Source organism: Balearica regulorum, chromosome 1 (assembly GCF_011004875.1).
Source record: "Balearica regulorum gibbericeps isolate bBalReg1 chromosome 1, bBalReg1.pri, whole genome shotgun sequence".
Classification (NCBI taxonomy): domain Eukaryota; kingdom Metazoa; phylum Chordata; class Aves; order Gruiformes; family Gruidae; genus Balearica; species Balearica regulorum.
This window is the reverse complement of record NC_046184.1, coordinates 23,619,218-23,644,316: the sequence shown is the minus strand read 5'-3', so window position 1 is coordinate 23,644,316 and position 25,099 is coordinate 23,619,218. Positions and strand designations below refer to the sequence as shown.

Here is a 25,099-nt window from a genome sequence, read left to right as displayed (position 1 = left end):
TGGCTTATCACTTGTTCAAAAACCTCCAAGGTACGTTTGTGTGAAACAGGAACTGATATTGGCAATGCAATTTATTTTTTGCTTCCTCTGGGATCAGGATGAAGTTGGTCCACTTGCAGTGCCGTAGATACTAGATGACACTGTGGAACAGGACACTCTGTAGTGCTTGTATTGGTCACTGTGTGTGCTTCTGAGTGTGTGTTTCTTCTACATCTGACCAATGAAGAAAAAACCCAACACCTTCTAACAGAGAGTAATTAAAGCTACCGGACACACTCAGTTGAATACATTTAATATACTGGTAAGCTGGAAACTTAGAGATACTTTTGTTAATTTTTTAAATTTTGTTAAATATAGCACATCCTACAAAAAAAATTTAAGTCCGAAAATTTCAGTTTAACAGCGAAGCTTTCCTTTTATTTTGGAAAGTAATTTTCCGTTCCCTCTCAGACTAGGATCTGAGGGGCCAGGAAGGCTCCAGAGATTTTTGGAAATCCCAGCACAGAATTAGTCATTGACTAATGAGTTAATTCATTTGCAGAAAGACAGGTGCTATATTAAAGGATATGTTGCAACCTTTGATCCAACCTACACCTTGCGAATAAAATGTTAAAATATTTGTATTTACAGGTCTTTGCAGAAGTTGTGTGTATTCCTTGGACACCATCATAATATTTTCTTGAATTTCAAAGAAAAATGAGTACATGTTCTTATTTGCTACCTCATCCAACATTAGCTCTGATGGCTCCCATCGATTATTTTGTCATGTTTGCTCGCTGCAGTTCTGTGGAGTATGTAAGATTAACACACACTCTGGGGATGGCGTGTGCCCTTGGCAGAGGTCAGCATGGACTCTTTGGAGCTGACAAAGTTCTTTGACAGTGGAACTTTCCAACATTTTCTGCTGCTTCCAGTAGGGTTTTAGGTACTACGGTTCTGTCACTGCTCTTTCTCTTTCACGTCCATACTTCCCCGCATGTCATATTGCTCCATTTCTACCAAGAGACAAGTCATTGTGTAATACAAACAAAAGCTTTGTTTGCCATTCAGGATATTGTACATCTTACTGTACTTCTAACATTGTTTAAGCTCTGGGGGACACCGCTGTTTTCTGTTCTCTTTCTTGCTGCTGTGCCGCTGAAAATAGTAAGTTCCTGGGAGCTAACCACCTGCTGCCATACTATAATGCCAAACAAGAAAAACTATTGCTCTCCATTAGTTTAGTGTTTCAATGTGATGGAAGAATTTACAGAGTTATCAACATTCATGAAATGTACAAAGGATCCTACAGTGACATTTTACAGACAAACTTTGAAAATCTTCATAAGACTGTTACTGAAATAAGTTTAACATAACCCTAATTTGCAGTTTATTTCCTGACAAATTTTAATAGAATCATTATTAATTTTTCCAATTTCCTTTAAGTTAACATAACCAAAACTCTTCCAGCTGAATATGTCTTTCACACCAGCCAACTTGTTATCATTGCATAGATGCAACAGATTATTTCCACTAAATGTATTTTTGCAGTTTTCATTATTTTACTGGTAAATTTAAGCCAAGTAAGAAGCTAAAAGGAGACAATACAACTTGCATATATTCAGAAGTATAGAAAGTAGTCCACAGATAAGATCTATACCTTCTTGTATTTGCTGTATCCTATTAATCACAACCATTTACTTTCCTGGGAAACATAATAAGGTTTAGTGACACATATACTTTGGTCTCCTATTAGCTACTGAAATTTCAGGATAAAGTCAGAAAGAAATTACTTCTTGCTGCGAAAAAGACCATTTCACAATTAGATTGCAGGAAGTAATCATCCACAGCAAATGAAACATCCATGTAAAATATGAAATGGTGTTTTCTGGATGCAAACAATTGCAGTACCACAAATGCTAAAGGTGCCATTAGATTAGATACCAGTGAAACTGGGAAAAGTAATGCTTACCTCTTCTGTCATTGAATTTTGCTCTTTAGAATTTAGCCGGAATGTGTAGATCCGTATGTAATTTCTTAATTACACCAGATGGCACATCATAATCTATTTGAAAGAATAGTGATAAGCTATCGTTTTATTTAATGGCTGATGTGATGGTGAAATATACTGGATCATTCATGCGCATTTTCAAACCAAAGCATTACAAAAGAATGCTGCAAGAAAGACATTTTCTCTTTATCCATCCACCATGCTATGTCTTCTTTCACATTTTGCCTTTAAGTAGATGCATAAGTAAGGAAGTTGTATTCCAATACAAACTGGATTTGTTAGGAATGCTTCCCTCATTTATTTCCTTGGTTATAAAAATTATCTATTTCATTGGAAGAGATGTATTACTATTAGTTACAAACCCTGCTGTGGAAATTGCTATTTTGGCATTTCTTGAAAAGAGGATTTTTGACAAAGTAGCCCATTACTCTTTCTATAGAACAGTTAAAGTATTGCCTATAAATTCCATTTAATTTCTGGTTCATTGACTTTATACATAGAGTCATTCAGATCTCATTGTGTCTAGCCTGTAGTCACAAAACAAGATCAAGGACTTGTTCCTGATCTCAGTAAAACAAAGTTGTGTGTCTTGATGGAGTTGCTTCAGCTCACTCACACATAAATGGCCAGTAATATTTTAAAACTGTAGTCTGCTTCTCCATGATTGGAACTAAAACCTAAGTTTGTACAATAAAGATTTTTTTATAATTTTAGATGAAAAAAAAATTGCTGTGCCTACACAAAAGTTTCGTTATTAAACTTCAAGATCTCCGCTACTGAATTACTGTGAAATCTGAGTAGACTGAAAATACTTGAGATAAACCTCTTGTTTAACAAAACTTGGATAATAACATTTTCAGATGCTGTCTCACAAATGTGCATACACCATACCCTGCAGGCTTTCATTAATATAGTACTTCAGTCACTGTGCTTTTAGCATACATCTTTTGGTCTTACCACTGAACCTCATTCATAACAATGGTAGTTTCTTCTGGATAAAAATTAGATTGGAATGTGTTTTGACATTGTGTATTGCCCATCCAATTTATAAGTCACTGGATGGTTTGAGGTTACAGTTTGGACTAGAAATAAGTAGAATCATCCAGTCCCTCTGGGTCGTTCTGACTAAGTCTACTAAATGACTCCTGCGAACTTCACTTGACTTTGTATCAAATCTTTAGCATACAGTATATCTTTGGGGTCTGTGGAAGTGTATGGTTAATAGGAGAGAGGGAATCTTGCCAAAATACACTAAAACTAGCGTGTACTGGATTTATATGTTGAGACAGCTTCTCTATTGGAAGACGGTGCCATTGACAGGGAATCTCACCCTGTTACCTGTCTGCAAGCTAGATGCACCAACCCAGGCTTTGATCTGTATGCGTTTTAATTTTTCCACAATAAACTGCTGACATTCATGAAGTGAGGCAATGAAAGGTTGCAGAACTAAGACTGCAGGTCAGTTCAGGACATTTACCCATTCCGTGTTTATAAATGGAAAGCTCTGATATCTAGATCCTTTTAGGAACTGAGGTGTTTAATTTCAATAAGTCCTAAATGGAGTTATCTATAACAGTCTATACTCCTCTAATAATTTCACTATTTGGTCCTTTTCCCCTCAACAATCATTTGGTTTAGATCAGGTTAAAATGATCCTCTGTAGCTTTACTTGCTGCACGCTTTCAGATACGAGTGAAGACTAGGTGACTTAAGAGTGGCCCTGTGTCTCAAAGTCAGGTCAACAGAAGATCTTGCTTAGCTGTCCCGTAACACCATTTAATTCATACAATCTAATTTGCACAGATTTTTTTTTTATAAACACTTAGTGATTTATACAAGAGTTACTTATATGCATAAAGCATTTTAAGGGTTATAATTATCAATTAATATATAGTTTAAGATTGATATATAAGTAATGTAGCTTTCAGTGACAGCCATTTAATCAAAATTAATAGTTCAAAAAGCCATAGTTTAATTTAATGATAAATTGTCTGATGCCTGATCTCAAATCTCCTAAACTAAAGGTAAGATCTTTATTAACTTGAATGGCTTTTACATTAGGGCAGTAGGCCCTCACAATATGCTTTGATGGGAAGGGAGCGAAAAGGTATGTGAAAATGGATTCTGAACATTTATATTTCTATGGTTCTTTCCTATATTTTTTTCTTTAATTTTTCTAATTGTACTGTACATAACTAGACATACTATATTATGATCATTGGCCAAATCTCAATTTTCAAATTGTTACCACCTTCTGATTACATGTGCCTCAGGATATTATTTTGTCTGTAAGCTTTTCATTTTAATTTACCTAAATAATTCTATTTTCCATTTATATTCTTTTGCATATACGCTAAGACAATACATGCCAAGATTCAACCTGCAGAGTCTTTGTTAATGAAAATGCTGATAATGGTTTAACTGTATCTTCATGAATGTCAATGCTATCAGTTAAAAAGTAGAACAAGGTAGAAACAGAAGTTGTTAAAAAAACCCCAAAGAATGAGTTTTCTGTATAGAAAGATTAAGTGGTGGCTATTTCATAGGCAGAGAAGAAAAATATGCAGCTGTATGAGTATTCAAAGACACAATAACAACAGACTCTGTGGGATTTCTCTTCTGACTGAATTCTCCCAATCTTCTCACAAAAATGGATCTTGCAATATAAAGAGTAAAGAACAGTGCAAGCAATTTTTCTAAAGTTTATCCTTTTCTATACTCATGTTGCAAAATTATAGCAGTTTTTCCTTCAACTGTATTATACAATTCTCTGGTTCTTTATAGTATTTTTTTTTAGGAGATTTGTTTTTATTATAATAGCTAAACTGGAGACAAAGCCCCAATAAACTGAAAAAAAAGACTACTCTTAACCTAATTAGAATCAATCATTGTAAAGTATTTAATTCCTTCATTTGAACTGTTTATGTTCAATAAAGATGCTGAAAAAGTTAGTCTTGGTTAGAGGCTGTAGACTGCAGTCTCTTAATCAATAATCCCCCAAGTAGGGCTCAGATAGGGTCACAAAATTTAGGTCACCTAACCTAGAAGTTAGGACATGATGCACAACCTATTGCACAAACGGGACTTTAATTTAAGTGAATATATAGTCTTGGAAGCAGAACTCACAAATCAGGTTGCTAGAAAAAAATCTTTAGAACTGCTACTCTCTGTACAGGAAAAAGTCTCCTAAGCTGAAGAGAATAACGTCGACATTTCTTTCAGAAATAAAATGCATTGCTCTTCCATAGCTCTAGAGGGATACAAGAGAAGAATGTGCTGTTGATCACAGTTACATGAGATAAATATGCACCATTCTATTCAAATGCATAAACTGCACATAACTACTCTACAGAAGTGACACCTGCAGCCCAATGCTGTTCTGTTGTATTTTGAAAATGCCCAGTTCATTCCTTAATTCATACTGTGTGCTCATTAATCTGATGAGTTACATTACTGCCAGTAAGACTCATAGCCTTACTCTACTCCATGTTTCAGACAGAATGACATAGAAAATGCATAGAATAATTTGCATTTTTACTCTACTGTTCAACCAAAAATGTGTATATTAGTCTTGGTAAATCTGTTCAGAATAATGTTTTCTTTGGACCACTGTTAAACTGGAAGATATTCATATATCATATACTAATCTTTATGTGCATATAAAATATGTTTATGTGTATATGAAATGTGTTTTAAAGGTAATTCCTATGTACTGCTTTTTCAAATGCATATTGTTATGCTTATTATTATGTATAGATATTACAGACAAAATATTTGGAACTTTATTATGGATTGAAAACTTAACTTTTCAAAGGTTTTTGGAAAAGAAACTGTACCAAAACATTAGTTTTCAGATAAAACAGATTCTCTCTCTTTCTCTCTTAGGAAATCCATCCTAGACATGGAAGTCTGTCTTGTTAAAACAATGTATTTTACAAAAAGCTTTAATTTTATGAGATATTAGCTAACAAAATTAAAACTGGGTTTATGATTTTTTGTTGTTGTTGTTGTTTTATTGCATTAGCTGCAGTACTTACATGCTTAAAATTAAGCATATATTGGTTTATAGGTCTGGGATTCATGGGTTAGTGGCATAGTCAAAAAAGGAATTTTCACACAATATATCACACATGCCAAACACACAATATCACACTATGCCAAAGCAATCATCAGTTTATAATCCAGGCATTTAAATGTTAGGAAAATCCAACCATGTTTTGTCAAATATTTTGAAAATGGAAATTCACTGTCATGCAGTCTGCTGACTGTGCTGGAGTTTAAATGTTAACATTGTGCCAGAAAGAGATTCAGTTTCAGATACTTCAACTTTCATTCCTGTAATTTAGGATCCACCACAGCTTCTTTGAAATATGTTATAAAAATACAGCTCCTTTGAGGGAAAAAAGCACAAGGAGCCATACAGGCTAATTCAGGAGAAATAACATTTAATAACCTACTGATTGTGAAGACCTGTTGACTTGAGGAATGGTAAGTAGTGTACGGAGTGAAAAAGTCTTAAAGAATATCACAGGTATAGTAACAAAGTGGAAAGTCCCTAGCTGTCTTTTTTAAACATCTTCAGAGGGGTTTATTAACATGATAGTTATCTGTATTAATTTGGCTTTCTCTTTGCATCATCGTTTCTAATGCACACACAATCAATTGACATGGGAATTAGAAGATGTGAAGATTGTAGATGGACATCTATTTCTTTGATTTTTAAGTGTTAATAAGGCAATAGTACATATATCCACTAGGTTACCGTTTTCCAAATTCTCCATTGATTTCTCTCCTGTTATTTTAAAGTCACCTTTATTGAGATAAACATCTGCTACATCCCCCTGTCAGAGACAGGATACTAGGCTGAATAGATTTCCAGCTTAATCCAGTCTAGCTGTCATAAAGTCTTACAAACCGTAAGTTCCAGAAATGAAAAGGATCAAAATTATCAGTGGAGGTTCAAAAATATAATACAATCATACAAAATAATTACCATCAGGACTCCTTCACTTTACAAACATATAAAATGCACTTACTCTGAGGGTGAGAAGGGGGAAAAAAATCCTTCCATTAGAAAATATAGTCACAAAGCTTTGAACAAATAAATTCACACACTGCAGAGTACACACACACACACACATGCATGCAGGCATGCACATACATACACGCATGCATCCACACATCCACACATACACACACACACATGCTTAGAGTTTACACTGCATTCTTCTGATGCCATTATTATTATTTTATTTGTACACCCACCTTTACTGCACATTCTAAACAAACAATAGACAACAGTGTAAGGACTTCTTTTCCTTAAAACTGCAACAAAACAAGTCTCAACATTTGCAAAACATTCCTTTATTATTAGAAATAAATTATTTTGTATAAAAATTAGCATGCGTTGACCATTGCATTTATTTTAGCATAACCCAGGACTTAATTCAGTCAGCCGTCACAAGAAACAAACTCATCTTCTTTTACGAGTTGAACAATGTAGGACAGGAAAGGAAATTGTCACAATCACAAGAAAGTACTTACAAATATAACATCAGACATGATTTATTTCAACAGCATTTTTTTTTCACAAGCTAACATTTGTTTTCCTTTTGTGATTTGCTTCCTTTTGTGAGTGAACAGTTCAGAAGATTGACACTCTGTCTCTATGTTATAAAACTGGATTTTTCCTTCCCCTGTCTCTTTTTGCCTTTTGCCTCTCGTTTAATCCTTGTCGGTTAGGAGACTGACTATTGATTTGAATGTAGTCTACTGATATTTCCAAGACTGAATTCTGGTGGTGGTAAAGTCTTTGTTTGCAAGATGCCATCCTGCAGGTCTTCCAGTGAATTTCATCCCTGCTCAGTTTGCCTGATTGCTGTAACTGACATAAGTTGTCTTGGTAGAGGAGGCTGTAAATCAAAAAACCAAAAACAAACAACAACAAAAAACAAAGTTCAGGATTTTTAGAATCAAGAGAAGAGGAAAAAAAGCGTATTTAGCATTTGAACTCAGATGGTGTCCAAGTATATTTCCAAATAGCATGGCCCATGTTCATGGAATAAAGGAAGATAATTTAAACATGTATATAAGCGGTAAGTTGGATCTCAAGTTCTGTGTTCTTGATCATAACTTATTTTGTTTATGACTTAGAGAAGCAGAGGTGAATAGAGAGGAACAATGCTGAGTGGTTTTAGCATATCCATAACAGAATTTCAACATACTATTTGTCTGATATTATTTTGGCTGATTTCTGTATAGATTTTTTTTAATTTAGAGCTTGTATTTTTCTCTCTCTTCTACTGGTTGCAAACAACTTTTCAGCTAGTGGTGGGTTATCCATCTAGAAGGAGGTTTATCGTCCTTGAAAGGAGCAAAGCCTTACATGTGAAACGTCTCTCCAAGTTACCGAAACTGAGTAGCTGGTGCCTACAGCACAAATTCCCTGGAGAACCTTCAGACACAAAGCATCTGCATATAAGTGAGCCAGCAGAAATGCTTATGAGGGCCTAGGCTGTATTTTAGAGCTTCCATGCTATTATGGTCTCCTTATGTTGATGATCAACTGATCATTTCTTTCTTGGAGCAAAGCTGATACCCCTTGTTCAGAATGAGGCAATGTGCTGAGAAAGTTAACTCCTTTAGTATTGTAAAAGTGAACAACTGTGAATGGTACGTGGAAGTTTGTGTCAGCTTCTAGCCCTTATATCTCATCCCTTTGCCAAGTCTCCACTGTTGCGCTAATGTAGTGGTGGGAAGAGGGAAGTGATGACACCAGGTCTCATAGGCAGCTCCTTAATTTTAAATCAGTTGGGTACATGGCAAATCAGACTGCTGAGGGACTGAGTCTCTTTTTTATCTCTATAATAAGGTCTATGTCACACTGCATAAAGAGGAATTTGGCTTCCCAAATGTGTTTTATATTCCATCTGTTACAGACATGGTCTGCTTATGATAGTGAAGACTGCAGCTGGCAGGATGAAAATAACTTGATGGCACAACAGTTGTCTGGTCTATAGATTCAAAGATCTTAATTCTGTTCCCATACCTCCCTCCCTCCCTTCCTTCTTTCCTTCCTTCCTTCCTTCCTTCCTTCCTTCCTTCCTTCCTTCCTTCCTTCCTTCCTTCCATTTCTTTTTTTCTCTATAGAATCTGGTGGGAACAGCTGAGAGAGATAGGAAAAGGATTCTTCATGCCAACTCTTAAATCCAGCCCAACAATTTTATGGTTTGGGAAGAACAGACTACAGAAACGAAGAAATGACAGTTTCTCTGTCCTGCACCAAAGGGAAACTAAATAAAAGACCACTAAAATTGCTGCAAAACAACACTAAGTACTATAAATAACTAAGTTTGCAGCTTGCTATTTCTTCTATGTTTTATTTGGGGTTTTGAGAAATTTGATTCTAATATTGCATTTGCCATTTTATAAGACACAACAGAAACATATGATTATAATTCACATATCACTATAATTTTTTGTTTCCTAAGAATGCATATATAAGAATGAATAATCAAAAGGAAGCTGCAAAACGTAATATTTCTTACTTCCACTTTTACAGGTAGGTCCAGTACTTAGTGTCTGGAAAAGCTAATTCATGAAAGGATTGCTTTTGGCACATTAAGCAAGTCTTCCACGTAATTGACCACGGTATTCGAGCACCAACATGAAATAGCTTTATTTGCATGTATTGGGACACTTGAAGCAAATATAGCCTCATTTACATCTTTCAGATCTTTCAGATGGGATGTACTGCTCCCATCTGAACTCTCCCATGCTCCCACAGCTGGATTTCCGAGAGGATTCTATTTTTCCTTTGGCCCATTAAGTTCCTTCTGAAAATAATGCAGGATTGCTGAAATGGCACCAAGTTCCTTAGAGCATAAAAGGATTTTGTTCCCAGCTAAGAAATAACAAATAAATGCACATCTGCAAACTCTGCACACTTGGGAACAAAAGGACAGAGGGAGCATAGTTTATTTTTTCCCCTCGTCCTGCAAATAGGCTCAAACACATGATCAGGTTAAGCTAGCTTACCACATTACCCTCTATCAGTTGAGTTCTGTGATAACTTTTCATGTGTACGTTTTTAGCCCACAGCGATATAACATAATCGGATTTATCACAACTCAGTAAGCTGAATTATGTGAGGACATTTGCAAGAAGCTCAAAATACAGAAATAAGTAGCTACTACCCCTCAGCTGATTTAGAGTAACTTGTTAATTTGCTGTAACTTTGTTGTATATCTGAGACTTAAATGGTTTTGGCAGAATTAATCTAGGACTGATAAAGAAACAAAAATTAACCTATTGAGTTCTGAGTGTTGTTACTTTAAAAAAAATGATAGCACAGGAAGCTAGTGTAGATAGTAGTTCAAAATGTATTAAATCTAATCTCATCTCCAAACAACGTGGTTTTACTCGATAAATATTGCCGGTGTCGTTATAGTTCACTGTAATAAGCCTATAGCTCCTGTTGGGAGATCTGAAAGCTTCAGCAGCTGGTGTCCTGCTCTTTAAGACTGTTAGCATTTCATAGTAATAACATGAACCACATTTGGCAAGCATAGATGGCCAGAAAAAGTAACAGACTTGGCTCAAAATATTTCATGGAATTAGCGCTCTTTTCTAGCTCCAGTTACTACGTTGCTGTTGGAATGAGACAAAAAGAAAAAGAATAAAATTAAAGAGGATCTAAAGCAATTTAGAATTATTATTGTGATCTGGCCTATATGCATTTAAAGAAATTGTCATTGTTATGCCTATCGTAATTGCATCTGGATATTTTTTTCATCTGGTTTCCCAGATACAATTTGGTTTCCACTGAATATGAATGTATTTCCACAAAAAAACATGACTGTATTCATGTGGAGGACAACACGGAACAAAGTCTGTTACATGGAACAGGACAAACCAGACAGAGTAGAGCTGTCTCTGGATTGGAAGCAAAGGGAATTACCTGACTGTCTCATCTTATTTCTTACCTAGTTATGAGTATTGTTATCGCTACCAGTATTTGGGAAATGGTGGGAAACATTTACTACCCACTTCTGGTATACCAGGAATAGCCTGATTTTTCTGATCACCTTCATATACTATCACTGAAAAGAAAGACCTACCTCACATGGAGTCAGTGCAAGAAGAAATTTTGTAATGTTGAGAGGTTGTTACTATTGACCTAGCGGAAAGGAATTGTGTGGCATTGTGCGCTGATAATTCACAGAAACCTCCGAAAGATTTAACAATAACTCTTTTTACAGAAAAGAGGGAAGCTGATCAAATCCAAATGGTACGGAACAATTTTGAGGAACAGAGAAACTCCTCTTGAGGCCAAGAGCTCAATTATATAGGGACAACTCTCTGGAGTGCAAATGACTTGACTCAATTTTTGCCTATGAAGCACTATGATGCCTGGATCAAAGCCTAGAAGGGTATACTCCTAGTGAGCTCAGAATTATATAGATGTGCTACTGATAGAATCATGTTTCGAGCACAGTAAAGAAGCATTACCCTGCATACATCATACTACTGGAATAGCAGACTTGCTTCCAATAGCAGCTGTTCCAATGAATTATGCATAATCATAGTTTAAGGAATACCAGACACAGCATTTCTTAATTAGTTACTGTAGATAAACATCAGATACTCAAGACTCTCTTTTAATACTCTTTTTCACCCTACTGTAGAGTCCTTTCTTTGACCTTTCCTCAGAAGTTTAATTTTGCAAACTCAGCAAAATCCACATTTTTTTTTTTTCCCATTCTGAATTTTCTTTTGGTGACTTCTGAAGATTTGAGAAATTATTGAGTTCTTCATGTTTCCATGTTATTATTTGATGCACAGGGCATTTCATTGCCTTTCTCCTTTTGTCCTTAGTTATATGTCATAATCTGATACTGTATAAACCCATAGCTCAGTCTAGCAGATTTACAGATTTTGAAGGGTCATGAGTTTTTCAAGTGAATTGGTTTGCACTGAGTATCCTCCATGCATCAGCAACTATAGTATGGTAAACTCATGGACTATTTTTATATAGTCTTCAATCTGGCAGACTCTGACTGAATTCAGTGGGGGGTTGCATTTTTCTGAAATAAGTACAATAATTTTCTGCAAACTTGGTACTGACTTCTCTGAATGTGCTCAAGCAAAATAGTACTATTCAATCTCCTGTCAACATCATCAAAAAGTAATAAAAATTCAAAAAAAATCTCGTTTGCAGTAAAATGACTGAAAAATTTGTCTTTAACTGTAACAGCTGCTGTCCATCCCATGTGATCTCTAACTTCGCAACAAAAACTGATTCTCACTTACTGCTAAGGTCTGGGGGTAAACTTACTGGCTCTACTCATATTTTATTATTATTATAATTATTATTGTGAAGTCCAGTTTATAAGACTGTATGCCATGTGGTGGAATGGAAGCTATAACCTCTGTTCTCTTCTATACCAGGGAAATTTAGAGATGTGGCAAGATTCAAGAACTTTTCTGACATGGGAAAGAACTTCTTCCCATTACTAGCCCATGACATATTAGAACATATAATGATTAAGCTGTATATGAATTATCACGATTTTGTACCAAGATGAGTAAGACCACAACAAAAACCTGGATGGGAAATGTTATTCTGGGAAGCATTAGTACTCATGTGACAAATGAACAAGTCAACAAATATTAAGTTAAGGTGAAAAGGTAAAAAGCATTATTTTCACTTCCATATCTAACTGCAAAATAAAAACAATGTTAACTGTTTTCATTATATTTTTTTCAACAGCCTTTGAGTTTTGAATATACAATGATGACCATAAATACATCTCATGAACTGTCAGGACATACCACGACTGGCACAGCAATGCACAACACATCAAATTAGCACTAGCTAAAACAGATCATTTTAAAAAGATGTGGCTTTCCAAAATCTGCTTGTGCTATTTTTTATTTCTTTTTTACTAGCCTCCTGTGAAAAACAATTTGTTTGAAACAACTCTAGGCATTCCTGCATTCAGCAGTACATGAATTCTGACACATCTCTGGAGTCATGCAGAACAAACAACAAAAAGAATAAAGTTTATTAATAAAAGAAAGTGCATTCTTGTGAACGTACATCTATTAGGAAGTGCTGCCACTCTTGACCATGGGAAAGTCTACAGATGACTTACTGTTGGTTTCAAGACTTTCACACAGTTCAGTTTTGACCTCGCCATTTGGTCTGTCATTTCCTTTTTGGGTCAGTTTGCTTTGCATTGTGGCAGCTGTCACTACAGCCTTGAAGCTCCGCTTCCGTTTTTGAACATTCTGCTCTGGATGAAAAATGATAATATAAACCTTGGGCATGTAGAGCATGCCCAGAGACACAGAAGCACTTAAACTCATGGAGACAGTAAGTGTTGTTGTCTGGATGTACATCTGGGGAAGGAAAGAAACAACAACATAAAAATCATTGTTATATTGATTTATTATAAGAAGGAAAATAAAGTAATTAACTTAAAAATACTAAGTGGAAAGGGAACCAATAACACTCTTCCTTTTCTGTACATACATCAGAAGGACCCTTGACTTTGGTTGCCTTTGATTATAGTCAAATATGTCTGTTTCATGTTGTTTCTTTAACCTTAAGAGTAGCTGGTAGAAACAACATAATATTTATTAAACTTCTTTGTCATAAAAGTAATCAAGATGCTGTAGCAATGCATTTTCAGAAAATAAACAAATATGTTGGTACAGGAAAAGAGGAGTGACAATAGGGTTAGCCTTGTATCATCTACTTTAGTACACAGAAGTCTCTGCAACAATATTCCATGTGGTGATTCAGTAGTACATGCAGCATGGTTCAACCGGCAGCAGGCATAATGCAGAATCTAATGAAATCTTTGATATACTCTCTGAGTTTCAAGCTTGTAAAAAAAAAAAAAAAAAAAAAAGTTTCTCTGTAGTGAAGCTTGAATATTCTTGAGTTTGTTGGGGTTTTGTTTGTTTGTTTTTAACATTTCAACCTTACTGTTGGATTCTAGTCACAATGCTCTGTTGGCACACAATAAATATATTAATATGTCACAGTCCTAAGAAAACAGAAAATCAGGAAACTAAGAAATCATATCACAGAGGACCTCAGTCCCCTATAGAAACAAAGGAAATTCTGACATTTCTGAGTGAGTCTGTCTATTGTTTGTTACCACCTACAAAAAGAAAGCAACGCTGGTCTTTCATAGTCCCATGAAAGAAGATGGTGATGATCACTCCATAAGAACAGCAAACAGAAGCTTCTATTTGGAGAAGTATTCAGACAGTATATTAGAAATATTAATTGTAGTTCTACTCAACATTTATCTTTTCTTAGGAAATTATATTTTATGTGACATTTTATGAGACAGCAATTTTACTTTACAATTCTGTATGGTTTGCTAAACTGAGTAGGAAATGTCTCAGTAATCATGTTGTTACACCGAAAAAGATACTGAAGTAAAGCCTGTTCCTTGCCTTGGCAGAGGATTCACTGACATTGTCAGGCACGATTTTAAGCGCTAGCCAATACTATCACATTAACCTGGAGATAAGGTAGTAAGTCTGTCTGCAATGTCAGCTTCAGATCACCTGTTTTTATTAAGCACCCTTGGGTAACTTGGGCCTTGGCAGAAAAGTAGAGGTATAATAAACTCGTGTGCAGTCACTATTATAGTTGAACATTTTTTAATGTCTTTCAGCTTACAAAGTTTTTCCATTAGATACTTTCTCCTTAGAGATCACAAATAAACTGTGTTCTCATTTAAAGCAATGTTAGGTAAGAAATGTGACAAATGTATTTTGGAAGCATGGACTGTCGCTCTGAATTACCTTGCAAAGTATCTGTATAATTGTACAGAAAACTGCCAAATATTAACATAAAATGAGGGACAGTCCAATCTACTCTTTAAGAAAAGACTGACAATGCTTCAAAATTTGTAAAAAACTGAACCTGCTTTCAGGGACAGCACCAGACTGAAAATCAGATGATCAGAATTGTCTTCCTATTGTGCTGAGGAAAGTTATAGGACCAACACCTTCCTTCATTTCCATAATGCACCAAGACAATACATTAGAAAATATACACAATACAGTCTTTTCTCACACCAGTGGAATAATTCCGTTCCTTTCAAGCTCCAAAATGGTGGTGGTATGCCTGAAAGCAGAGCTTGACCTACATTTTGCAGAGCTTGACCTACATTTTGCATGAGCACTTCTAATGAAAACCTCACACGGTTACATTAATAAGCAGTTGTTTTCAGACCTCTGTGGAAGGACCTCTGCGCAGATGCATGTTCACATGCAAACAGCACCAATGACATATCCATTTCTCTCTGAACCACATTAGTTGATCTCAAATTAAATTGACAGTGGTTTTTAGGGTTAAATATTGCTTTAAGTCGTGTCCAAAAGGAAAAGTTTTTTGGTTCCTAAAGAGGTATATATTTCCTAATGGGATTTGCAAAACTGAAATCAATGCAAGTAATACCTTTAACAAACTGTAGTGCATACGAAAATTCCTTTAAACATAAAAAATCATTTCTGGAGCATTACCATTTTTTAAAATCCAACTCATGGCAGTTAAGTGGCTAGCTGAGCCTCACCCATGGAATCTGTAACAATGCCTGGCATTTAAATATATATTAAGTCCTTATCAAGTACCCAAGCTGTAAGGCTCATCTTTCTCTCATGGTTCAGTACAAGAGTTAGATGGGAAAAAAGGGATAAGGAACCTCTGGATGTTATAGGGTCAAATACACACATTCATGTAATGGTACTAGTCGTATTAGCAACAAATACGTGCATTATGGTAGGTGTCAATTACCTTTTTTGTGATAAAAAGTCCCACAGTGCCAAGCTCTTACAAATACTGAAGAGAAACAACATCTGTCTGAAGGTTTACATTCAAGCAAGGCTCGTAAGTGAATCAACTCTATATCTGATCATGCATTCACTGAAATAGTAAGAGCCCATGGATTTAAATACACTTAGTGCAGGTATTTTGCATGAGCTATATCGTTACATCTAATGTATTTTCTGTGGACTTAAATGCAATGACCAACATAACAGTCTATTTTTAAACAATCCAAATCACAGAGAGCTTCATGTTGCAGATTACCGTTCATATGCAGTGGGATCTATTTCTAATGATTGCTGTGTTTCTGAACCAGCCACTATAATTATTGAAACATTGAAACTAGAGTGAGTTGGGAATTTTCTGACAGAAGATCTTCGGCCTCAGAGATTCTGTTTTGCATGGATCACCCTTACTACTCACTCTTTAATGAAGCTAATGAGAAAGAAGGGCTTCAAGAAACTTGCTAGACCTTGAGAGGAAGGCTTTGAACATATACTTACGCGTACACATTGCGTGTGGTTTATATATCAGCCTGACTCTGCATGCTAATGCAGTTGCATACTCAGCTACAGACTAGTTGTCAATGCCAGTCTGGGTCTGATTCCTTTTCCTATTAGAATCATAGAATAGTTTGGGTTGGAAGGGACCTTTAAAGGTCCTCTAGTCCAACCCCCCCTGCAATGAGCAGGGAAATCTTCAACTAGATCAGGTTGCCCAAAGCCCCATACAACCTGACCTTGAATGTTTCCAGGGATGGGGCATCTACCACCTCTCTGGGCAACCTGCTCCAGTGTTTTACCACCCTCACTGAAAAAAATTTCTTCCTTATATCTAGTCTGAATCTACCCTCTTTTAGTTTAACACCATGACCCTTTGTCCTATCACAACAGGCCCTACTTCTTTTCAAATGTTCATCTTCAGGTTGAGAGTCTATTTATAGGACAGGAACTCCCTCTGCATCTAACCCTTCCCATCTTTGGAATCTCCCTTCTTGCAGCCAGATGAAGCACAAGTCTAGCAAACAGAATGCCACACACTTGGTTTGACTTTTGTCTGACTCTTACCTTATTTTATCCTTGACAAGAGGACAAAGATGTTTTATGGCTGTGCATTCTGGGTACTTTTATTATTCTGGGAACATAACTACCTGTAACTTTTACAGAATTAGCTGCTCTAAAAATCAAGGAGCAACAAAAGTAGTTCAGTTTAATAAGATATGAGGTCTGAATAATTTTTCATGTGTCTCACAGTGGTAGCTCACTCTAAGTTACGGGAGTATAAAGGTCCCTTTCTCACAACGATTCATGGTTACACAGAAATGAATTTCAGCACTCCTCACACTAAAATCCCTTCTGAACTACAAACTTTTTGTCCAATAAAACCTTTCACAGATGTAACAAAGAGTGCTATATCTAGTTTCCTTGTTCTTGACAGTCAGAAGATATAAGACAGAAAACTAAAATCATAGTAGCATGAGGAAAAAAATATCTTTATGCTATGGGAAAAAAAGCTTGAGGCCTAAATACCTTCCTGTCTCCATCCCCTACCTCAGCCCCACACCAGAACTGATACAGGACTTCTTATATACTGTTTTCCACCTCCACAATTGACAAAGGACCCCTCACAACAGACTGTGTCTCATGTAAATGATCTAGACCCCGACTCTGACACATGATCTGTCTATCTCAGAAATGACCTAGACTCTTTCCTCATGAGAAGGATCCTGCAAGCTTGGGGATATAGCCTCTGACTGCCTCAGCAGCTAAAATAGAAAATGGCTGTTTGGATAAATGGAATAAATGGATATTTAGGGATTTTCTATCTTCTACCATTGATTCTAGGACTATGTATCTCCTTCTTTCTACTTTGAAACTTAAAATGTGACATATTGGGGCACTGAAAAAGGATATTTTAGAAAAATACAGATACTCTGATGGCTTCGTCAATTTGGAAATACTTGAAACTGAACTGCCTCCTCGGTAACCTGAAAAATTTCTATGCATTAAAGCAAGTGTGTGCACCAAATTGTCCCAGTACAGGTAGCTGAATGACTACCTCTCAGCTAGGCTTCACTGCTTAGAATTGAAATATCCCCCAAGTCCCCAGTAGTGTCCCATCAGTTTGGTGCTTGCAGAGGCAATGTCATGCACACAGCATGCCTTGAGTTCAACACAAAACAATCACTTTCATCAGAGAAAAAAAAAAAAGTGTTAGTATCACAACTTTTGTCCAGATTGCTTCTTTGGTTTGAGCCCTCCCCTAATTTCACTATATTCAGGGTCCCTCCAGAACTGCTGTTTTTCTATGCTATTTTTCACTTCTGTTCAGTTTTAACAGGTCAAATAGAGGGTACCTCCCACCCAGCCTGTTCCCTAATCTGGTTTTAATAATACACCCTAGCAAGGTAGAAGATATGGCTAATGTGATTTCTTGAGTGAATTGAATATAAATTTTCCACTTTGGTGCAAGTTCTCTAACTGCTGGTAGTTGTAAAACAGAAGACAAACAAGTACAGCAGTTAGGGAAGTGCTAAATCACAGAGCGAAGGCTTGGTACATCCCAAGCTATTGGGATGCCTAGTGTAGGTCCAACTCACCTACTTGCACTCCCAAGAGAAGTAGATGTTTAAAAGACACAGCTGGTCTACTGTCTCTTATTGGCTAATTCTATACAATTTGTCCTTTAGAAGTGCCTTTCTCCACAGGCTAAAGAAACAGCCTCAACACCAAACACTGGAATCTGAACTATCGTGCCGAGACAGATCTATCCAGATAGGCACTCATGAATGTGTCCCACACTGCCAGTAACAGAGCAGAAGATTGAATTATGACTCAGTTTTCCCCTTATCCTTGTTACCAAATACTTTATGCCTCTGATGTGAATCTTCTCAGCTTCTTCAGCCAGTTTCATCTTGTAAGGCCAGAACTGCAGCAAGCTTCATTTCCCACAAGGATTTTTTTTTCTCTCATTCCCTCCTGCCACTCTTGCCTTCACTCCCAGCTGTTTAAAGCCTTTATCAGATCATTTATAGCCAGAAGAAAAATGATACATCATAAAATAAAGATACATGCCATCTATCCACATGAATCCCGCAGATTGGGAAAGACAGCAAAATGGCACCTCTTCATTTGTGTTGGAGGAAGCACGAGTCTTTTTAGTCTCAGTAAAACACTGAAAGCATTCATAGCCATCCTCCCTCTGCTGCAGAATCTAGACGGCTTAGAAAAAGACAGACCTTTTTTTCTTTTAAAGTTATGCACATGCCATAACACTACAATTGTTTTTGCATGTTTTGCTGCTTGCTAAAATGTTGACTGGATGACAGCACTTACAGTTTCACAGTTGTGTTCACAAATCAGAAAGAAACGCCATGCAATGGATTCCATGTCAAAAATCAACATGGAAGAGGCTGGCTGCAGACAAATATATTTGAAACCAGGAGAGTATAAACAGGGAGGTAACAATGCTGGCAAGGTGCCAATAGCTAACAAAAGGATTCATGCTTCTCTGCAGAACCTCCATCCCCATAACCTTACACGTACAGATTTTATTGCTTTCAATGCACAACATACTTTTCTGTCTGGATCTGTGGGAAGAAAATTCATCTTTTCTTGAAGAAAAACATTACAGGTGCAAGTCAATCGTTGTTTTGCTCATATAACAGGATTATTTGCCAAGTATAAGATAAACTTCATGGAATGACTCTTCTTCAAACATTTGTTCAGTTAGAAAACATGGGAAAATACTTAACGTATATATATTTTAACCTCTTAAAAAAATTCCTTACCTAACTACCAATTAAAATGAGGCTGTGAGAGAAGAAGTCAAACATGAAAGTACAAAATTCATTAGGTTATTATCTCAAGCAGTAAACGTGGGCTGTAATTCTGAAGATTGCACAGAAAACCAGGAAAACAAATCCTCTTTATCTGTACATTTCAGTTGCTTTCAGAAACTTTAAGAGAAAGAAAAGATCTCATAACTGATTTCAAATTAAATGTGTGCTAGCTTTAAAAAGTATGAACTTTCATTAAAGCTTGGATGTGAAAGGAGCTACTAAAGCTTCTAGCCTCAGTAGAACATGTATATACCTGCATTTGAGAAACTGAATTATGGCAATGATTTCATTGTTTGGATTTTCCATTTAAGTCTAATTTTGACCTTTCCTGCAATATTTATCAGTATTCCCTTTCTACTTGTAAATTATTTTATGTAAAGAAAGGAATGGCTTTACTAGGTCTTTTTTTTAGCATTGTATTTATTATTTTGAGGTAGGTAGATACAGAGAACTCAGAGTTGTCAACTGCCCATTGGAAACAGTATGTTCCACAACTACACGTTGCAAAGTTTGCATTGCAGTTTTCCCTCCAAAACATTTTTTCACTATATGTCTAAAATTAACCTTAGGTCATCCAAACACTTTCCAGTGACTTCTCAATACTTGATTTTACCACGGAGGTAGAGCAGGGCAGCTGTCTCCCAAATAAAGACAACTCCTGAAACTCAGATAATGGGAATTTGAAGACATTCACTTCACCAAGCTTTGCTAATCTGTCCTGTCATTTGGGAACAACTTCCTCTTGGACTAGTAATAGTTGTCCAACTCTGTGTACTTCTTCATCTCATTTCCTAATGAGGAATTATTCCTTTGTCACACAGAGTGTATATCAGGATACCACTGCAATATATCAAATTAAAAGAGGACTAGTTGATCTCTAGGGCTGGGGGACAACTAATATAAATCTAATACTCTACCACTATGTCTGTATAGCAGACAATGAAACATCGCAATGGTTTAGGCCTGAGCACTAGGACTTTACTGCCTGCACTGTTAAACTGTTAAGAGTACTCCCAGCATGAGTAGGCCTGGGCCTGGACCAGCTCACACTCTCCCAAACCCTTCCCAGGAGTTTGCTCACAGTTTGGGATGATTCCCACTATGTGATGTTGATACAGCCACACTGTTCTTTCTAAGAGATTAAGAGATTTTAATATTACAAATCTAGCTATATTGTGAAAACCAGCTTCATGACCTGTGAATACTCTTGACAAAATATAGTTACTATTTTAGACAGAGCCTAAGAAGACAACACAGGAGACATCCATGCATCCATGCAGGGATGAAATGATTGAAAGAAGCTCTGCAGAGAAGGACTTGGGTATACCAGTGGATAAAAAATTGGTTATGAGCCAGCAATGTGCGCTTGCAGCCCAGAAAGCCAACCATGTCCTGGGCTGCATCAAAAGAAGCGTGACCAGCAGGTCAAGGGAGGTGATCCTGCCCCTCTACTCCGCTCTGGTGAGACCCCACCTGGAGTACTGCGTCCAGCTCTGGGGGCCCCAGTACAAGAGAGACATGGAGCTGCTGGAGTGAGTCCAGAGGAGGGCCAGAAAAATGATCAGAGGACTGGAACACCTCTCCTATGGAGAGAAGCTGAGAGAGTTGGGATTGTTCAGCCTGGAGAAGAGAAGGCTCTGGGGACACCTTATTGTGGCCTTTCAATATATAAAGGGGGCTTATAAGAGAGACAGAAAGAGACTTTTTAGCAAGGCCTGTAGTGACAGGACAAAGGGTAATGGGTTTAAACTGAGAGAGGGTAGATATAGACTGGATATAAGGAAGAAATCTTTTACTGTGAGGGTGGTGAGACACTGGAACTGGTTGCCCAGAAAAGCTGTGAATGCCCCCTTCTTGGAAGTGTTCAAGGTCAGGATGGATGAAGCTTTGAGCAACCTGGTCTAGTGGAGGGTGTCCCTGCCCATGGCAGAGGGTTGGATTAGGTGACCTTTAAAGGTCCCTTCCAGCCCAAACCATTCTATGATTCATAACAACATGGTGCCTTCTCAACATGGTAGACATTAATACCAGTTGTCATTTCTATTGGCAAATGTCATCTCTAACTATAAAAATCTAGAAAATTGGCTTTTGTGCCTGTTTCAATTCCTTGGGTCTGTTTCTTCCTCTTTATTTCTGTATACAAGTTTCAGATGCTTCAGCTCTTGTGTAACTGGTACATTTGAAAAAGCTCTCTCTGGATGTGTAACCCCCATAGACCTAGTCTGTGGTTTTACAGATAACATCTTAGAACATTGGCATCAGAAATTATGCTGATTTTTGGCAAAAGATGGAAATGATTAGACTGAAACAAGTGTTGCATTATCAAATATTCTGCTCATTGGGAATAAGAAACTTTTTTGAAGGGAAAAAATGTTCAGCTTTACTTCATCTCCAACACTTATTATAATGTTTTATTAAGAGCAGTAATAAACAAAAGTCTGCTCCCTTACAGTGGTCCATCTGCAGGATTATACATCTCATGGAAAATGCTAGACACTGCCTTGCAGACTTTCAAAGTAATTGAAAATATCAGTAGGCAATATGATTCTTTTTTCTTCTCATAAGTTAGGTTAGATATTACACTATCATACAGTTTACATATACCACAGCACACAATTTATTACAGTATTATGTTTTTTAAAGGGCTATGTGACCCATTCATCTCATCAACTTTACTATAAATAACACCAAGTAGTCAACCACTGATGTAAGACGAATCTCTACTATGTCTGTTGTACTATGTATGTCAGTCCTAATATTCAGGAGTACTGAACTCCAAAAGCTCCAGTAGAAAGTAGGCACTCACAATTTGTTAAACTAAGCTAAGAAATCTCCAAATACTTGGGCGGGGGGGGGGGGGGGGGGGGGGGGGGGGGGGGGGAACACACACAAAAAAACCCCCTCAACAGCTCAATATTAAATAACCATATTGGAAAAAGTCTGTGCTGCATAGAAAAAATGAGGAAGGAGATTATTTAAAAGTAGTTCTGATGTTATATATTAGTTCAATCTTCAACATAATGTAGAAGTAGGATTTTTATGGTATATTGTGTTACACTTAAGATCTTCTTACGGGCAAAATGCCAAGAAAAGAATTTATTGTTAGTCTAATTAAAATCTTAACAGCCTAATCAAAACTATAGCAAATATTATTAATCCAGTTATAATTATACTAGCTTTTATTGTTCAAATTATTTAATTGTTGCAGGAAAATCTCATTAATAATGGAGCTAAATCTGTTATACATGAACTTGTGAGTATCAGTCCCTTTTCTGCAGTGGTACACGCCCTGTCTGTGCTCCTCTGGTTCTAAGGACAACAGATTCAGCACTCCACAAGAAGAAGAGAGGGAATGGGAGGTTATGTTGAGTTGTCAGCATCCCAAGTCCTTCGACAGGAGAGGGTGCATGGTGTTGATGACCAGTGCTCCCTCCTCCTTAGTCTTGGGTCCAGCTGAGGTTACTTTTACACATTTTCTAACACATGTCCTTATTTGCTCTTTTTAAAAAATGAATTCCCATCTACAATCAGTCTATCATCACCCATTAACTGCTTATTAATTGAAATTAAGTCCCAGTTACTTCGTAACTGAGTGGCTTCACAGGTTTGTTAGATCTTTACTATATACAGTATTCAGAGTTAAGGTGAAACAAGTTAGGCAGTAGTCTCCCAACCACTGGACAAATGTTATCACAACCAACATGAGCTCAAGACACAAGCCAAAATATGTCCCAAAAGCACACACTGACAGGTCGATACAAAGCTTGTAGCTTTTTTCTAGTAATAAAAAATCATATTTATTGGGCTACATCTGGGTAGTCTGTACAAAGGTGAATTTCAACCTGATTTCCAATTGTATTTAATAAAAAATATTCCTTTATTATAAGATTTCCAGAGATTTTCTACCAGAGATGTAGCCCAGCCTTCAAATCACTTTCATATTCCTTTCAAATACTTAGAGAATTAAAAATCTCTTTGGTCAAATGCATTCTGATTTGCTCAACTTAGATCAATTCATCTGGATAAGATGCAGCACAATTTAGAGAACATTTTATTTTTGCACTTCTATAATTTTTTAGCAAAATTTAATTTATATAAGATGTTTGTTATTAATTCAGTCTTCAGATATCTACTTTGAATGCAGATTGTATTTGCCCTAAGGCTAAATCAACAAGCAAATGTGGCAGGTGGACAACTATTCAAAATAAATTCATGTAGATTGGCATATATTCAATTATAATCCATTTGAAAATATGGGAGCTGACATTTTGGAACACTTAAAACTCAAGGAGCCAGTTGGCAACCCCAAAATCGTCACTTTCATATGTATAATTGTCTAGTGATGAAAAAAAGAAAGAAAGCAAGCTGCCTTATAGAGCACTAAGAAAGATGTTACCAGGAAAATGAAAAAAAACCCTGTAGCTTGGATTTAATTCATACTCCAGGTTTAAAATAAAAACTAAATGGCTTCCTATAATATGGAGAGATCATTGCTGTTGACTGACATATTCTTATAACTAGAATATATTGTTGAGTAGAAAGCAATCTTTTTTCTTGTCCAGATTTGAAATTTATAAAGTAGTATAATCTTGTCTTTTTAAAATGACCAATACTGACTGAAGATCTATTTCCTATATTCACAAAACATGGAAAAAGTCTAACTTTAATTGCTGGTGTATTTTGCTATTAACTGCATTTTAGTTTCTGTTTTCTGAACTCTTTTAAATATGCATTATACCTGAGCTAAAGAGATAACTGTGCTCTAGAAATACTATAAAACAACCTCTAACTGTAATAATTACCTTGCTACTAAGTTTAGTTTAAAATGTGTTTATTTATTTAGTGCACATGATTTAAGTGTCAGAGTTCAAGTACCTGACAGAGACAAATATTAAGTGAAGTACACTTGTTCAGAAGATAATTTTATTTAGCATCTTCAAGCAGGGCATAATTAAGTTACTCTGTCATACAAAATGATGGAGGCTTAAATAAGTAACAGCTGGTTACCCCAGTGGCTGTACAACTGCAGGGCAGCCTTTGGCAGGAAAAGCTGTGCAAACACAACCAATACATTATGCTAATGGGAACAATGTAATGAGCAAGGAAGCAGCTAAAATGAAATGACAAAAAGAAAAACAAACAATCAAACAAGTCTCTTCAGCCCTTAGCAGGCATTTCAATTGCAATTTGTGAACAGAAATCGTACAGTGGCTGTTCTCTAGTACTAGCCTTGTCTAGAAATGTTTGCTGAGTCCATTCCTTATGTCAGAATAAGTTCAATGACAGCAGGATGAACCCACTGATGGTTGCACCCTTGCCTTCAATGAACTAACACTGAATTGCTCCAAGTGCTGAATTGACCAAAACATATAAACTAATAAAAATATTTTTCATTAACTTTCTCTCTGATCTTTTA

The 25,099-nt window shown here is 36.4% G+C and overlaps 1 protein-coding gene across 2 annotated transcripts in view; it reads right to left on the bottom strand.

Moving 5' to 3' along the window:
• Positions 1 to 6,990: 6,990 nt before the first annotated feature.
• The window catches only part of GRM8 (glutamate metabotropic receptor 8), a 360,387-nt gene continuing 342,278 nt past the window's right edge, over positions 6,991 to 25,099 (bottom strand). Inside the window, exons 10-11 of one of the 2 annotated variants that reach the window (XM_075742925.1) lie at positions 13,092 to 13,393; positions 6,991 to 7,902 (exon numbers count right to left, since the gene is read on the bottom strand). In XM_075742925.1, the coding sequence (XP_075599040.1) occupies positions 13,097 to 13,393 (297 nt within the window). In that variant the 3' untranslated portion in view covers positions 6,991 to 7,902; positions 13,092 to 13,096. The remainder of the gene's footprint in view (positions 7,903 to 13,091; positions 13,394 to 25,099) is intronic. The other variant, XM_075742922.1, reaches the window with a different exon arrangement.